The sequence below is a fragment of the Pogona vitticeps genome, chromosome 3 (assembly GCF_051106095.1).
Source record: "Pogona vitticeps strain Pit_001003342236 chromosome 3, PviZW2.1, whole genome shotgun sequence".
Classification (NCBI taxonomy): Eukaryota; Metazoa; Chordata; class Lepidosauria; order Squamata; family Agamidae; genus Pogona; species Pogona vitticeps.
Genome location: NC_135785.1, coordinates 254,466,876 through 254,485,305, shown reverse-complemented (window position 1 = coordinate 254,485,305; position 18,430 = coordinate 254,466,876). Strand labels below are relative to the sequence as shown.

General features: G+C 42.9%; 1 protein-coding gene across 2 annotated transcripts in view; it reads right to left on the bottom strand.

Annotated features, from left to right (window-relative positions):
* Positions 1-18,430, bottom strand: part of NOX4 (NADPH oxidase 4) — a 127,819-nt gene that overhangs the window by 92,593 nt on the left and 16,796 nt on the right. Inside the window, exons 3-7 of one of the 2 annotated variants that reach the window (XM_072993556.2) lie at positions 15,096-15,206; positions 12,686-12,770; positions 10,442-10,539; positions 8,526-8,553; positions 2,523-2,595 (exon numbers count right to left, since the gene is read on the bottom strand). In XM_072993556.2, the coding sequence (XP_072849657.2) occupies positions 2,523-2,595; positions 8,526-8,553; positions 10,442-10,539; positions 12,686-12,770; positions 15,096-15,206 (395 nt within the window). The remainder of the gene's footprint in view (positions 1-2,522; positions 2,596-8,525; positions 8,554-10,441; positions 10,540-12,685; positions 12,771-15,095; positions 15,207-18,430) is intronic. The other variant, XM_072993558.2, reaches the window with a different exon arrangement.

Genomic DNA, 18,430 nt, shown 5'->3' with positions numbered 1-18,430 from the left:
AAGGATTTTTTTTTTAAAAAAAAGAAAACAAGTTTTAATGACTAAGAGAGGCAAGAGCAATATAGTAGTAACAACAGTTTCCTTTCTAAACATTGTAACAAGCAGCAGTCGAATACTTTCTAAACATAGTAATAAATAATCAGAATAACTTATTTGTAAAAAGTGGCTATGAGAAAATTCCTCTGAACTACCAGAATCTCACCACTGGGAAGAACATGTTAACTCCCATGCTAAATCTACAGGACACATGAGTGGGAAGCGCTATGGATAACCCTGGATGTATACAGGATTCATTCACCCAATCTTCTTCTATTAATGAGGGAGACAAACTATCAAATCACAGTGTCTGCATACTGTAGTTGATGACCAGGCATTCCATTATACTGCATTTAGCGTCATGGCCAAAAATATTGGCACCCTTGCAATTCTGTCAGAAAATGCAAACCTTCTCTCTCATAAAATTGTTGCAGATGCAAATGTTTTGGTACTCACATGTTCATTTATTTGGTTTGCGCTGGAACAACACACAAAAACACAGAGAAGAAAAGTCAAATCTGATACAATCCCACACAGAAACCTACTGACCAAAATTATTGGCACCCTGTCTAAATGGTAAGAAAGAATTGCTTTTCAAGCATGAGATGCTCCTTTAATTTGTATTTAGACACACCTGTTGCAAGTAAGAGGTGTGGGCAATATAGTAATCACACTTGTAAGCACTTAAGATGGAGAAAAGTTGACTCAACCTTTGTGTTGTGTGTGACACTGAGCATGGAGAAAAGAATAAGGTGTAAAGAGTTGCCTGTGGATTTTAGAGAAAAAATTGTGGGAAAACATCCAACAATCTCAAGGCAACAAGTCCATCTCCAGAGATCTTAATGTTCCTGTGTCCACTGTGTGCAATATCATCAAGAGGTTTACAGCCCATGGCACTGTAGCTAACCTCCCTGGACGTGGACGGAAGAGCAAAATTTCTGAAAAATTACAATGAAGGGTTGCTTGAATGGTAGATACAGAATCCAGATGAACTTCCCAACAATTTCAAGCTGATCTGCAGACACAGGGTACAACAATGTCAGCTCGCATTATCCGTTGCCATCTGAATGAAAAGGGATGCTATGGTAGCAAACCCAGGAGGACACCACTGCTGACACAAAGGCATAAAAAAGTAAGACTGGCGTATGCCAAAACTTATGTGACAAAACCACAATCCTTCTGGAAAAACGTACTGTGGACAGATGAGACAAAAGGAGAGCTTTTTGGTAAAGGATATCATGGCACTGTTTACAGAAAACTGAGGCATTCAAAGAAAAGAACACAGTCTCTACAGTCAAACATGGTGGAGGTTCAAAGATATTTTGGGGTTGCTTTGCTGCTTCTGGCACTAGATGCCTTGACTGTGTGGACGGTATTATGAAATCTGATGATTACCAAAGAATTTTGGGGCACAACGTAGTGGCCAGTGTCAGAAAGCTGCATCTCCACCAGAGGTCATGGGTCTTCCAGCAGGACAATGATCCGAAACACACTTCAAAAAGACACTCAGAAATGATTACAAACAAAGCGCTGGAGAATTCTGAAATGGTCAGCAATGAGTCCAGGTCTGGATCCCACAGAACACTTGTGGAGAGATCTCAAAACAGCAGTTGGGAGAAGGCATCCTTCAAATCTGAAGGCCCAGGAGCAGTTTGTCCAAAATTCCAGTACAGTGGTGCCCCACACAGCAACGATAATCCATTCTGGAAAAATCGTCGCTATCCGGATTCGTCGCTATGTGAAAAGAAAAAGCCCATAGGAATGTGTTAAAACCCGTTAAATGCGTTCCTATGGGCAAAAAACTCACCGTTATGTGAAAATCCTCCATACGGCCGCCATTTTTGCTGCCCGATATGCAAGGAATGGGCGCGAAAACACAGCGGGTGGCCATTTTTTTCCCAGCGGCCATTTTGGAACCGCTGATCAACTGTTTTTAAAACATCACTATGCGAAAATCGGTAAGCGAAACAGCTTACTGATCATCACAAAGCGATTTTTTGCCATTAAAAAGATCGCAATGCAATCGCTTTTGCAATCACAAAAAACAAATCACTATGCGGATTCGTCGTTAAACGGGGCGCTTGGTAAGCGAGGCACCACTGTAGAGAGGTGTAAGAAACTTGTTCACGGTTACAGGAAATGATTGATTTCAGTTATTTTTTCCAAAGGGGGTGCTAGCAAATATTAAGTTAAGGGTGCCAATAATTTTTGCCAGTGCATTTTTGGGTTTCTGTGTGGGATTGTATCAGATTTGACTTTTCTTCTCTGTGTTTTTGTGTTGTTCCAACGCAAACCAAAGAAATGAACAGGTGAGTACCAAAACATTTGCAATTGCAACAATTTTCTGAGAGAAGGGTTGTATTTTCTGACAGAATTGCAAGGCTGCCAATATTTTTAGCCATGACTGTAGGAGGGTTTTGGATGCCCACATTAACCCATGATTATTTCAGATAGAAATAGGCAAAATATTTCAATTTAACTCTTACCTAATGGCATATGTAGAAGCTGTAGACATTAGGAATAACACCAGAACCATGAGGACTCCAGTTAACCCAGGAACTAGAAGAAAACATATTTTGATATATTGTGTATTAGGTGAAATGGCAAAAAAGATCTCCTTGGTGCTACTAAAAACCTAGGTGAGATACAAGATTTGTCCTACACAGCACAGAGCCATCAATATTAATCCTATGACACAATGCAACTGAGATTATTCCCTTCCCATGGGGTTGCTCTAGCCACAACGGAGTCTAAATCCAAGCCAACTGACACAAGTCAGTAAACATGATGTTGTTGATAAAATCTCATTGATCTGAAGAGGAGATGGGTAAACATGATAACCCTGCTCTAGGGGAATTAGCTACTTTAGTGTGTTCAGGTTAGGGCAGTTGGCACTACAGAATCAGACCTCCATGTATATAAGCCTACACTTGGATTACAAAACTTACAGAAGTCAAATGTTTGCACCGGCGGCTTGATCTTATTACCCCCTCGTTACTGGTGGAGTCTAACTAGGAAAGATGGTTGCTTACCTTGTGAATCAGGGGACAAGGCAAGATCTAAACTAGGCAGCTGATGGCTCATCACAGAGTCTACATTATGCCACTTTATAATCAAAACTTAGGAAGTATACGTGCTAGGCTGAAGATGACTGGGGGGGGGGGAAGACCCCCAAAGTAATTTTCAAAAGCTTTACTTTTAATCTAGTGAGTCATCAAGAATTGTGCTTTAAATAGCTATCTTTGGAATTTCCACCAAAAAAATGAGACAGAAGGTGAAACGTTTCTGTAACGCAGAATGAAAATGAGATCAGGCAAAAAATAAAGCACAAGCTCATTAAATTTGGGGTATCAATGGATCCATTTAATTGTGAAAAGGGAAAGATGTTGGAATGACCAATGCAGCAACATTGCCCCCAAGTGTCTACCTCTCAACCTCCAGAGAAGAAATTGAGCCCATATATAGCTCTGAGAAGGAGGGGGGGGGGGATAAACGCCTGACTGACATTTATGTCGCTATCAAAGTTGGTGGCCTGAGAAATGAAAAAAATATCACAGAGGAAAGAAACCAGAGCAATAATGCATGACCTGTGAATATTCTACATTTAGATAAACACAATTTAATTCATGAATTCCAACTGCAAGTCTTTCAACTTTCTCTTGGAGAAAGCTTAAAATGCCAATGAAGTGAATCCAGGGCACTGAGAACATACTGTATTAACTTAGCTACCATATTTGCATCTCACTTTTTTTCAAGGAGCTCAGTAGCATAGATTATCTATGATTGCACAGATTCCAGCTTTTAGCAGAACAATGGGAATTTTTATGTGCTGTCAGGTTGTTTGTGATGTATGGCAACCCTATGAATTAAGTAAAGGTAAAGGTTCCACATGACATTTATTCCTGTTGTGTCCAACTCTAGGGAGCGGTGCTCATCCCTGTTTCCAAGCCATAGAGCCAGCGTTTTGTCCGAAGACAATCTTCCGTGGTCACATAGCTAGTGCGACTTAGACACGGAACGCTGTTACCTTCCCACCGAAGTGGTCCCTATTTATCTACTCGCATTTGCATGCTTTCGGACCGCTAGGTTGGCGGGAGCTGGGACAAGCTCACTCCCTCGCGTGGATTCGATCTTACGACTGCTGGTCTTCTGACCCTGCAGCACAGGCTTCTGCAGTTTAGCCCGCAGCGCCACCACGTCCCTCCACGTCCCTCCACCCTATGAACGTGGTGGCGCTGCGGGCTAAACTGCAGAAACCTGTGCTGCAGGGTCAGAAGACCAGCAGTCGTAAGATCGAATCCACACGACCCTATGAATTACTGATCTCCAAAAGGTCCTATCATAAGCAACATTACTCAGGTCTTCAAAACTACAGGTCTATGGCTTCCTTAACTGAGCAGATCCATCTGAAGTTTAGTTTTCAGCTCCCTTCAACTTCCCCTAATATCACTGTCCTTTCCAGAGAGTCTTGTTTTTTTTGTCATGTGCCCCAAGTACAACACCTTCAGTTTTCACTTCTACAAAGAGTTCAAGCTTACTTTGATCTAGCACCTACTTCTCTGTGTTTCTCATAGTCCAAGGTATCTGCAAAGCTCTTCCCCAACACCAAATTTCAAATGCATCAGCTTTTGCCCCCCATCAGCTTTCTTCTCTGTCCAGCTTTCACCACCCTGCTTTTTAGCCTACTTCAGTGGTTCTCAATCTTGGGTAAACCAGGTGTTCTTTGACTGCAACCCTCAAGAATCATGGCCAGCAGAGCTGATGGGAGAAATATTTTGGGAATTTCAGTCCAAGAACCCCTGGGTTACCCAAGGTTGAGGACCACTGTCCTACTTCATCTGCAGTTCAGGAAAGCTTCTTCCAAGGATTCTTTGTCAGCATTTAAGTTATTTGACAAGACTCTGATACTATCAATTACTTCTGGGGTCAAAATCAAGGTGTTTAGCTTTAGAAACATTGGGATCTGGCCAGCCAAGGCAGTTTCATTGTCAGCTTGCCTATATATAGTAAAGGGTTCAAGAGAGTCCCCTTGGAGGATAACATCACCTGTGGAGAAACACTTTACAGATACACAGGAGAAAAGCCTCTCCTGTGTATTTCTAAAGTATTTCTCCACAGGGGATGGTTGCTTCCAGAAATTCCTGCTGTTTTTAGAAAGCCTGTGGAGGCACCTCTTCACAGTAGCCTTACTCTGCTGTTTACTGATTTTAATGGTTAATTTGCTTGGGGCATGATTTTCATGCTTTATTGTTTAGCTTGTTTTTTAAAAATGTTATTAGTATCTTGAGTGCTATTTCTAGTGGAAAGGCAGAAAGTAAATGTAATCAATTAGTAAAACAGATTAACTCATGACAGAGGGACGAACCAAGCCAAATAGCTCTAGTGGAAAAGGCTTGACATGCTTGAACACACTGGTCTTTTGCCTCCCATCAAAGCAATGGATAAGAATGTCCAACATGAACCAAGGAGATCTGTACATCCCAGTAATGTATTTATTAAATAAATGTTATTATTATTTATCCATTTTGGATATCTGTTCTGAAGGAAATCAACCCTGAGTGCTCACTGGAAGGACAGATCCTGAAGCTGAGGCTCCAATACTTTGGCCATCTCATGAGAAGAGAAGACTCCCTGGAAAAGACCCTGAGGTTGGGAAAGTATGAAGGCAAGAGGAGAAAGGGATGACAGAGGATGAGATGGTTGGACAGTGTCATCGAAGCTATCAACATGAATTTGACCCAACTGCGGGAGGCAGTGGAAGACAGGAAGGCCTGGTGTGCTCTGGTCCGTGGAGTCACGAAGAGTTGGACACGATTAAATGACTAAACAACAACAAAAACTGGAGGTTGTGGAGGAGCAAAAGTGGCACCCAACTTCCACCGTTGGACACAACGACTAAACAACAACAACAACAACATTATTAGTATTTATTTCTCAGAGTGGTACTTGTTTGCTCCTTTTTAATATTTGTATACTTACTGGTTTTTAGTTTTAAATGTTGTCTTTTAATGACATAAACTGCCTTTGTAAACTCACTGGCTTTTTTTAAAGCTTTGAATATTGTTTTTTAATGATGTAAGCCACCTTGGGTCCTTTTTAAGGAAAAAGGTGGAGTAAAACATTTAAATAAATAAGTAAATTAAAATGCATAATGGAGTCCTTTTGTTTCTGATCATGGGGCATTCTTGGCAAAGATACTGGAGTGGAATTGCCGGTTCCTACCCCAGGTGGATTGCGTTTAGTCAGAACTCTCCACTATGACCTGTCCGTCTTGGGTGGCCCTGCACGGCATAGCCCATAGCTTCTCTGAGTTACTCAAGCCCCCTCGCCACGACAAGGCAGCAATCCCAGAAGTACAAGCGGGATTCCGAAGGGGCAGAGAAACTCGAGACCAAATTGCTAACTTGCGCTGGATTATGGAGAAAGCCAGAGAGTTCCAGAAAAATATCTACTTCTGCTTCATTGACTATGCAAAAGCCTTTGACTGTGTGGACCACAACAAACTATTGCAAGTTCTTAAAGAAATGGGAGTGCCTCACCACATCTGTTTCCTGAGAAACCTATATGTGGGACAGGAAGCAACAGTTAGAACTGGATATGGAACAACGGATTGGTTCAAAATTGGGAAAGGAGTACAACAAGGCTGTATATTGTCACCCTGCTTATTTAACTTATATGCAGAATACATCATGTGGAAGGCTGGACTGGAGGAATCCCAAGCTGGAATTAAGATTGCAGGAAGAAATATCAACAACCTCCGATATGCAGATGATACCACTCTGATGGCGGAAAGTGAGGAGGAACTAAAGAACCTTGTAATGAGGGTGAAAGACGAGAGTGCAAAAAACGGTCTGAAACTCAACATCAAAAAAACTAAGATCATGGCCACTGGTCCCATCACCTCCTGGGAAATAGAAGGGGAAGATATGGAGGCAGTGACAGGTTTTACTTTCTTGGGCTCCATGATCACTGCAGATGGAGACAGCAGCCCTGAAATTAAAAGACGCCTGCTTCTTGGGAGGAAAGCAATGACAAACCTTGACAGCATCTTAAAAAGCAGATGCATCACCTTGCCAACAAAAGTCCGAATAGTCAAAGCTATGGTTTTTCCTGTAGTGTTGTACGGAAGTGAGAGCTGGACCATAAAGAAAGCTGACCGCCGAAGAATTGATGCCTTTGAATTGTGGTGCTGGAGGAAACTCTTGAGAGTTCCCTGGACTGCAGGAAATCAACCCCGAGTGCTATTGGAAGGACAGATCCTGAAGCTGAGGCTCCAGTACTTTGGCCATCTCATGAGAAGAGAAGACTCCTTGGAAAAGACTTTGATGTTGGGAAAGTGTGAAGGCAAGAGGAGAAGGGGACGACCGAGGATGAGATGGTTGGACAGTGTCATCAAAGCAACCAACATGAATTTGACACAACTCCGGGAGGCGGTGGAAGATAGGAGGGCCTGGCGTGCTCTGGACCATGGGGTCATGAAGAGTCGGACATGACTAAATGACTGAACACATAATGGAGTCCTAAAGCAAAACAGAGAATGCAAAAAAGCATTGGCATCCACCCTGTCTAGTCATAACTAGGAATCTTTCTGAAAATGATCAGAGGCTGACCAAGGTAGAGAGGGGTCAGCTTGTAGAGAACATCCGAGAACAGAATATTCTACTTGCTACTGAACTTTTTCTGAACAGAAGGGCTCAATACTATATGTCTCTCTGCCATAACATTTCAGATAGGAGAGATACCACCCCAAATACCACCAGGCGTTTTTACCAAGTGCTTGCTAGAAAGGAAAACTAGTAGCACCTCTACTGTAGGACCGACCAGGATGATGGGAGAGGAGAGTGCAAGATTAGCTTCACAAAAAGAAGAAGAAAATATCCAGATACAGCCATACTCAGAGTAGACCTACTGACATCAATGGGATATAGGTTATTTATAATTTTATCTGGATCCAATCCTTGGTAATTACCCCAGGCTAGCTGATTTCCATGGGTTCCCTCTTAAAATATGGCTAAGTCTGGCTCTAACCCTTAATATTTATCCTAGGCTAATATTGCAATCTTATGCACACTGGGAACACAGCGGGTCTCGTTCCCAATTAATCCTGCACATAAACAAGCAGCATGAAAGCCACAGAGAGAACACACAAATCTGGGGGAAACTGGGAACTTTTATTTCATTTGTACGGCAAACCATTCCGTTAATCCTTCTCCCTTCCGCAACTATGTGACATCTTTAAAGTGCAACAAATGCTACTGTAATTTATTTGTGCGCTCATTCATTTGCTTGTTTATTTTTATAAGGACATTTAAAACAAAACAGGCAGGGCTGCCAGTTTCAGCAGGGAATGTTGTTAAATGGAAAAAGTGTGGTACCTCTCCAAGAACAGTGGTAAAAAAAGAAAATAGTCCCGTTCCTGATTTTGCAAAACGCAGCCTGGAAATTTTTTGCCGATTCCACGCAATTCTGAGGAAGCTTTGCTGACTTACCTGTGGCAAAAAGGAGTTTCCTGGGATCCTAGAAAGCAGACACAGAAAGGATGAATTATTTTGCATGCACAGCCAGGGAGAACATCATCAGCATTCTCGGCCCAAGTGGTGCTTCCTGTAAAGGGAACGCTGACCTTCCTATTACACAGTCTGCTTCAATTCACAGGTAACGTTCTCTCCCTTTTCATGCAGGGGTGTGTGTGTGTGTGTGATCTTGGCAGAGCTATTTTTCAGATTTGCGGGCAGGCCAAGGGCTGTGCAGGCAAGGAAGTGGGGGCCAAGAAGGCGAATTTGCATTCTTTATTTATTGGTTGTCGACTGTGCAAGTTGTTTTTGCACTCTGCTTCGGGTAATGGAAACTGTTTAAAAATGTAAAACCTTTTTTCAAACTAAATACACCCCTTTTGTGCCCACTAGTACTCAAAACACATTCATCAAACAATAATACTGATAAATATGGGGTTCTCCACCATGACAAAATCCTCCTCCCAGAGCTCTATCAGTGGTGTATCTTCTCCTCAGAATTTACCTGCTGCTCTTACCACATCCTGGAGACTACTGCTTCATTAGGGGCGGGGAAGCTAATTATTTATTCTTTAGTAATTAATTCACTAGGAATACCCTCAAGACAGAATTTTGGGGGCTTACGCTGAGTAATCAAAGTCCTCACAGGAGTTTTCAATTAAACATAGATGGAGAAGGATGGATCCAGCAGCCATTATCTGTCTGTGAGAAAATAGCTGGGAAGGTTTCAGCTCTGTGGGAACTGAAAGGGATTGGAAGACTGGAAGTCTCTCTGGCCATTAGGCTGTATACAGAGTTTCTCTCGAAAAGAAACTACTAATTCCTTGCAGATCCCATGGTGCTTTGGCCCTCTCAACCACTTCTTTTTATAATGGCTGCCAGAGCCTTCATTATCCACCTGTGTTTATCTGAAAACTCCTGTGAGGAATTTAATTTAAGGATCCTAGTGGTGCAGTGGTTAAACTGCAGTACAGAAAACCAAACTCTGCTTACAGCCTGGGTTCGATCCCAGGTAGCCAGGTTGAGGTTCCCTCAGCCTTTTATCCTTCCTAAGTCAGTAAATTGAGTGCTCAGCTTGCTGGATTCGGAGTGGGGGGGAGGTAATGTGTAAGGTAAAGGTAAAGATTCCCCTTGACAATTTTTGTCCAGTCGTGTTTGACTCTAGGGGGCGGCGCTCATCCCGCTCTTCAAGCCATAGAGCCAGCGTTTTGTCCGAAGACAATCTTTCCGTGGTCACATGGCCAGTGTGATTTAGACACGGAACGCTGTTTACCTTCCCACCGAGATGGTACCTATTTATCTACTCGCATTTGCATGCTTTCGAACCGCTAGGTTGGCGGAAGCTGGGACAAGCAACGGGCGCTCACTCCGTCGCGTGGATTCGATCTTACGACTGCTTGGTCTTCTGACCCTGCAGCACAGGCTTCTGTGGTTTAGCCCACAGCGCCACCACGTCCCTCTGGTAATGTGTAGCTGGCATAATTAAATTGTAAACTGCCCAGAGATTGCTTTAAACACTAAGGGGAGGTATGTAAGCAGCACAAATTGCTTCAATTTCTTAGCTATTTTGTTGTTGTTTATTCGTTAAGTCATGTCCGACTTTAGCTATAGTCCCCAGAATTCTGGCTTGGTGAATTCCTGGTGAATTCTGGGGGCTGAAATCGAAGAAATGTGAATGTTCTACACCTAGTTTCCTCATCCTTGATCTAGCTCTTTGATAGACTCAAAGGACTATGCCTGATTACTCAGATTTTGAGTAACCCAGTTGAACTTTTACATAGCCTTGAAACCTTTCCCACTTCTGAATTCCCAACAGTATTCTGGTGAAAAGCCATCCAAAGAGAGGAGGCAGCAATTTTGAGGGGAAGAGGGAAGAAGCTCTGTTCACTCACCTCACCATGGTAGCTGGCTGCATTGAGTGCAATAAACTGTTCATTGTAATTCACAGAAAAATTCAAAGCATTCACCAGGTGTGCAGCAACATGAATCACTGAAACAGAAGGGAGATCTGAGGTCACCTGAAAAGGTCTCTGAATATTTCATACTGAAAGCCCTTGTCAAATGAATTTAAACTCTTTTTTAACGTATACAAGGCATGCAGACTCTAGCTCAATGGTTGCCAACCTTGGGTCCCCAGATGTTCGTGGACTAAAACTCTCAGAAGCTGCTGATTCGGTTCTAGGCACAACTCATAGTGCTGGTTTTAACCTATAAAGCCCCTTAAACGGCTTGGGTCCAAGCTATCTCAAAGACCACATCTCCCTTCGTGAGCCTGTGTAGGTGTTAGGATCATCTTTCAGTCCCACCATCTTCACAGTCATGTTTGTTGGGGACACAGGAGAGGGCCTTTTCTGTCACTGCTCCCAGACTTTGGAACTCCCTTCCACAGGAGACCAGACTGGCCCCATCTTTGTTGTCTTTCTGTGAGCAACCAAAGACCTTTCTCTTTAGGTAAGCTTTCCCTCAAGTGACTGGCAGCCTGAGTGGTGTTTTTTAATGGTTGGTTGCCCCTTACTGGTTTGAATATGTTTTTATGAGCCTCGTGGCGCAGTGGTTAAACCGCTGTACTGCAGCCAAAACTGTGCTCACGACCTGGGGTTCAATCCCAGGTAGCCGGCTCAAGGTTGACTCAGCCTTCTATCCTTCTGAGGTCGGTAAAATGAGTATCCAGCTTGCTGGGGAAGAAATGTGTAGCCTGCATAATTAACTTGTAAACTGCCCAGAGAGTGCTTGAAGCGCTATGGGGCAGTATATAAGCAGCACACTTTGCTTTGCTTTTAATATTGTTTTTGTTGACCATCTCTTAGTGTAGCATTTGTTTGATCCTTTTTAGTATTTGTATACTGGCTGTTTTTAGCTTTAAATACAGTGGTGCCTGACTTGATGAGGATAATTCGTTCCGTTCAAATCGCTGTTAAGCGAAATCCTCGTCAAGTGAAATGAAAAAGCCCATTGAAATGCATTGAAAACCGGTTCAATGCATTCCAATGGGCGAAATACCTCAGCGTCCAGCGAAGATCCTCCATAGGGTGGCCATTTTCCAGTGCCTGTAATGCGAGGAATTCATCCTAAAGCACAGCAGGGAGCCATTTTGAACAGCGGGTGACCATTTTGAAACCCGACAATCAGCTGTTTTTGATCGCTGTTAAGCGAAAAATCGGTTCCCGAAGCCAGGAACCGATCAACGTTAAGCGAAAAAAGCCCATTCAGTCATCGTCTAGCGATTGCAATAGCGATCGCATAAAACTAATCGTCAAGCGATTTCCTTGTCTAACGAGGTAATCGTCAAGCAAGGCACCACTGTATTGTCTTTTAATGCTGTAAACCACCTTGGGTCCCTTTGAAGAAGGCAGGGATAGACAAACAAACAAACGCACACACACACACACACACACACACACACACACACAAAACTACTCATCCACTGTCAGTAATAACAGAATGGCAGCTGGTCAGCATTATCAGGGACCCTCTGGTGCTAAATCCTACTATCATCATCTCCCTCCTCCAATGCAGTGAGGCAACTGCCTCTGGTTGCAGATCCTGGGGGGCAGCAAAACCACCCTATCATCTCTTCCTGTGGCTGTTCTCCTCTGTTGGGAGGATAGAACAATCATACATGTGGTATATTCTGTCCTTCCACCACTCTTAAAAATAAGATTAAACTGGAACTTGTGTCAACCTATTTTGAAAGCAAATAAGGCTTTTTCAAAGGAGACAAAGAGCTAGAATTGATGAGACAGTAGGTTAGAAAAGAGGCCCTCAATATCTGTCAGGCATCGGCTACACAGAGAAAAAAATCTGTCTACGGCTCGACCCTCTCTGAAGCAAGCTCTGTGCTGCTTTGTTTAAATTGGCTGCACTTGATCCAGGGACCAGTTCTGTACCAGTAAGCTTTCGGCAGGATTGTACATGCAAGATAAAAAGACAAGCCTTCAGGGCCAGGATCCTCGCGCACCCCGATGGAGACCTCCTCGGCTCAAAGAGACGACAAGAAATTGAGAAAATATTCACAGGTTTCCAGGGAGAAATATGGAACAAGAGTACCCTCTCATGTACAGCTGAAGAAAAACCAGAGAGCGCTTGCAAAGTTATGCGTGCTTCGTGGCTGCTCTCCTAGCTCCAGAGCAACGCACCTGAGAAGATGCATATCATCACACCGCACGTCACGTGGAAAGTTTTGCTCTTATCCAGCAGCCTCCTGGCTTTCCGGCTGGGCATCTGGGAAAAGAAGAAGGCAGAGATGTCACTCCTTTTTCATGAAGCACTAGTTCAACTAAGGCAAGGCGGTGGGAGCGTTATGGCTGTCCAAAACTTCTAGGGGATGTGATACTTCATTTTTCAGGCTATTTCAGGACCTTTGGTGACTTTTGTGGGGTCCAAACAGCCTTAAAACGGAAAGACAAGTGCTGGTACAGTCGCTTCCCGTATCAACCAAGTGGAGAGTTGCAGATTTCAGAGCAGGGGTGGGCAATTAATTTCGGGGGGGGGGGGACATGAAAAATCTGAACTGTGTTCGGGGGCCGAACCAACTTTACTTAAAAATAAAATGAAACTGTGATGTTATGATTGTTTTTATTTTAAACTGGTTCATTTTCACAAATACTAAAGAGGTTTTTTGGTGGTATGTTAAAGATAAGCAACTGATCAACTTTAGAAGAAAAGCTATAAATGGTTTTGATCTTCAGAAGGTGGGCTGGACAGGAGCGGCTCGCAGGCCGTATGTGGCCCTCGGGACGCACTTTCGCCAGGTCTGCTGCAGAAGGAGATGGAAAAATGGCTGCTGGGCTTTCCATAGTTGTACCTCTGATGGGTAAACAGTGACACATGGGTAGAAGGGGGACTAAGCTTTACTGGGCCCCACTTCCCTCCCAGCCTTCAAAAGGATGCTCAAGACAGCGATGTCCAAAGAAGCTTTTAAGGACATTCTTCCTTGAGTTCTGACATATTCAAATCATCAGTCCCACCAATCCTTTAGGCTTCACGTTAAGTATTATTAGATTTTGGTTTCTTTGTCCCTTTTTCTTACATGATTGTTCACTGTTGATTCTGTTGTTGGTTCATGTTATCCACGGGAATATTTTTCCATTGTAAACCACTCAAGAGTAGTGCTTGTCACAAAACCGGGCAGCACACAAGAACACAAAATAAATAAAGAAATAACCAAACGGATGGCTGATAACAGTGTTTTTGTGATTGAACCTTTCCCAGCATGAACAGCCAACCTGTCTTCTATAGCAGGTCACATTTGATTGCTACAGATGAGACATTTATTAAGCAGCTGCTGTTTATATTTGTATAGCGTGGGTTGCTTGAAAAGTCATTTGTTTTATACCATCTAGCTAAGAGTGAATTGGGTATATTTTGGGGTTCCCTCCACCTTTTTAAATAAAAAAATCCAAGGTTCTTTCTTTGTGCTTCACAACAAACCTGTGAAGTGAGTTAGGCTGAGACAGGGTCGAACAGGTTGGCTTCCTACTGGAGAAGGCACTAGAGCCCATGACACCATGCCAAGAATTCTTAAGCTCCCTGTCTTGTCCACAACAGAGAAAGGACGACACACAGGACAGAATGTTCAGACATCCGTTCTCAATCTAACCTGCTTCAAAGGCTGGTGGAAAGATAAGGGGGCAAGTTTTATATAGGCCAATGAAGCCCTTTAGGGAGAAAGATAGGGGCCATCATTAATTGGTGCTCTTCAGATGTTTCAGATTAGACATCACAACATCTCTGAACACTGAGTCTGGGGCTAGTGGGATCTGGAGGACACCAAATTGCAAAAGGCTGTACATTGGTTTGAGGGCACACATCAAAACCCTACAGCAGGGGTGGCTGATGGAGCATGGGGCCCAAAAAACTGGAGAATTTTTTTCTAACTTCCACTTCTTTCATTCTTTCACAAAACTTTCTCTCCTGAGCCTTCCTTGAGTCTCATTTATGGCTCCTTAGAGAAGAGGTGAGGGTTGCTTGAAATCGGTAATGAAGGGGAAGGAGCAAGGTGGACTTTTGGGATGACAGACCCCAGAATCCTAGTTGTCTTGCTGGTGATGCACCCTCAGAGCTATAGTTCAAAATATATAACTTTTCTAAAATCTGTTTGGAACTCATCTCTTGACACCCCATGAGGCACTATAAGCTCAAGGTAAAGGTAAAGGTTCCCTTTGACAATTTTTGTCCAGTCATGTTCGACTCTAGGGGGCGGTGCTCATCCCCGTTTCCAAGCCACAGAGCCAGCGTTTTGTCCGAAGACAATCTTCTGTGGTCACATGGCCAGTGCGACTTAGACACTGAACACTGTTACCTTCCCACCGAAGTGGTCCCTATTTATCTACTTGCATTTGCATGCTTTCGAACCACTAGGTTGGCGGGAGCTGGGACAAGCGACGGGCGCTCACTCCGTTGCGTGGATTCGATCTTATGACTGCTGGTCTTCTGCAGCAAGGCTTCTGCGGTTTAGCCCGCAGCGCCACCACATCCCTCACAGCACCACCACGTCCCTACTATAAGCTCAAATCATGGCACTATTTCCAGACAGATCGCTCTTACCTTCCGAGATCCCCGGAGAAAGGCCAGGAGAATCCGGCACATGGGCAGTAAGACAAGGCTGCAGTTGAGGTTAAGGACCGATGCCGAGGCTCTGCTGAGGCACAATCCTAGCTGAACAAAAACCACCAGGATTAGAATCGGGATAGGCGAGGTTGTGAGTGAACAGCCTTTGAAAATGTCGTTGACGAGGGAAGATATATTTATCCATGCAATAATAAAAAAGGATCAGGAGGAGGGAAGAAACACAAAACCTATTTCATTAGGACAAAAAAAAAAGCCGAAAGAAAGATGCAAAGATTGCAAGGTTTCATACAAAAGTGAGAGCTTGGGAAAATTGCATTTCGGATCACAACTTCCAGAGTCCTCTAAAGATGTTGGTTTGGAGGGGGGTGGATCATAGAAGCTGAGAAATTCCTAGTCAAGTTTGACTCATGCACATAATAATAAAAGACCACTGGAAATGCTAGTAAACTGGTTTCATGTCTTCTGCCGAAAAGCATATGCTATGGTCTCTTACCTCACTTTACAGAATAACTCCTGAGCTTTTTTGCTTAGAGCTCAGAAAATAAAAAAGAGTATTAAAGGCTTATTTTTTTCTTTATTTTCAAATGAAAACCAAAAATTCAGAGAGAGATTCTGGAATCCACTGGGGAGCACACATAAATATATAGAGCTGTGACCCAGTTCCCCACTGCTCCCTCATTGGACTGGGCAAGTATTTAAAACCTCCCTGCTCTGGCAAATGCTGCGTGAATGTGACATTCTCCCTGTTGGAAGACATGCTAGCATCACCCACACAAACTGCCCAGCAATCCTAAAAAATCTGATTTCCAAAGATCTCCAATGGCATTTGCAGCCACTTAGCTCTTCCTAATAGCCATGTAAGCTGTTTGGCAGGCCTGAAAACTCTCTTAAAAAGCTAAAAACACACCATCCGTAGAATTCTGCCTCCCACCCCTGTTAGCCTGTGTTTCCAACAGCGAGGAGGGGTGCGTGATTGGGCCATCTCAAAAAAATGCTACTTCATAGATTTTTGTTCTTAAATGCAGCAACAAAAAAGACTGCAAACTACCCATTTATGTCACACAATGGTTTTCTAACTGCAGGAAATAAATGAAGAAGGAGAATAAGAAGTAGTTAAAATATTCACATGTTATTTCTCACTCCCATTCTGGAATAGTACAGTTCAACAGCATCTCCTCCTGACCCTGTGTTCCTGTCTATAGTTAGCACTGGATTCTGAATACACTTAACACTGTTACACAATTCCATAGATCCTATATTGAACAGCTCAGTGAAAGGATCAAGTCTCCAGTACATTTTTTTAACCCAAAGCAAACAGCTACAGAGTCGAATCTCTGAATGCTCCAACTTTGCTCTAAAAGCAAGCCCAAGAAATTCTGAGTTGAAAAAGGAAGCTCATCATTGCCAGAAAAATCAGCACATTCTCAGCAACAAAAACCATCCCAAAGAAAAGGAAATGCAAGAAAGCAAAGTGGCTGTCCAACGAGGCCTTACAAATAGCAGAAAAGAGAAGGGAAACAAAATGCAGGGGAGATAGGGAAAGTTACAGAAAATTGAATTCTGACTTCCAAAGAATAGCAAGGAAAGACAAGAGGGCCTTCTTAAATGAACAGTGCAAAGAAATAGAAGGAAATAATAGAAAGGGAAAAACCAGAGATCTGTTCAAGAAAATTTGAGATATTAAAGGAACCTTTTGTGCAAAGATGGACATGATAAAGGACAAGAATGGAAGGGACCTAACAGAAGCAGAAGACATCAAGAAGAGGTGGCAAGAATACACAGAGGAATTATGCCAGAATGATTTGGATGTCCCAGACAACCCAGATAGTGTGGTTGCTGACCTTGAGCCAGACATCCTGGAGAGTGAAGTGGGCCTTAGAAAGCCAGGCTAACAACAAGGCCAGTGGAGGTGATGGCATTCCAGTTGAACTATTTAAAATCTTAAAAGATAATGCTGCTAAGGTGCTACACTCAATATGGCAGCAAGTTTGGAAAACTTAGCAGTGGCAAGAGGATTGGAAAAGATCAATCTACATTCCAGTCCCAAAGAAGGGCAGTGCCAAAGAATGCTCCAACTACCGTACAATTGCACTCATTTCACACGCTAGCAATTGTTTTCATCTTGCAAGGCACCACTGTACATCATGCAAAAGGTTGGACTGCATGCATTCCAAACCAGAATTAAGATTGCCGGAAGAAATATCAACAACCTCAGATATGAAGATAATACCACTCAGATGGCAGAAAGTGAGGAGGAATTAAAGAACCTCTTAATGAGGGTGAAAGAGGAGAGCGCAAAAATGGTCTGGAGCTCAACATCAAAAAAACTAAGATCATGGCTACTGGTCCCATCACCTCCTGGCAAATAGAAGGGGAAGATATGGAGGCAAGAGGAGAAGGGGACAACAGAGGACAAGATGGTTGGACAGTGTCATCGAAGCGACCAACATGAATTTGACCCAACTCCGGGAGGCCGTGGAAGACAGGAGGGCCTGGTGTGCTCTGATCCATGGGGTCATGAAGAGTGGACATGATTTAACAACTAAACAAAAACAACAAATATTCATTACCATATTCCATATGGTATCTTTGGATCTTTAACAGTAAAGATCCATTTTGGATCTTTAACAGTAGTTCTTAGTCTGCTTGTTTTTTACGTAATATAATGAACTTGATTTTCTTAACATTCATTTTTAGATTGTATTCATCACACATTTCACTGACTCCACTGAGCACCCTTTCTGGCCCACTGGCAGCTAGTAATACTGTTATTCTCTACACAGCAGATGGTGATAATATATTCATTGACAATGATAGTATCATTTGAATCAGCAAGTTCTTCTCTAAGGATATTTCAGTTGAAAAGCAGTGGTGAAACTCTACATCCTTGTTATGTTCCCCTTTGTATCTCTATGCCCCCTCTCAGCTGATCTTCAACATTTTTTTAAAGCTTTGTGTTCCCAACGCCAGCTACCAAATATCTCTGGAATCGAGATTTTTGTTTGCCAACTATTCCATTAGCTTACCACGTTTGCCTTTGTCAAAAGGACTTCTCATATATAAAGAAAGCATGCCTCTCTCTCTCTCTCTCTCTCTCTCTCTCTGTGTGTGTGTGTGTGTGTGTGTGTCTTCTGAATTTCTACCATAAATAATATTTAAGAGAAACTTAAGCAAATACTTAAGTACTACAACTATGGTGTTCTCATTGTATATAAAGGTGTACTAAAGGTGAACCTTGACCAAGAACAGGTCTTGTTCTGTTGATTCAACTGAAAAGAAAATCATTAAAAAATCTAAGTCACCATCTTCTC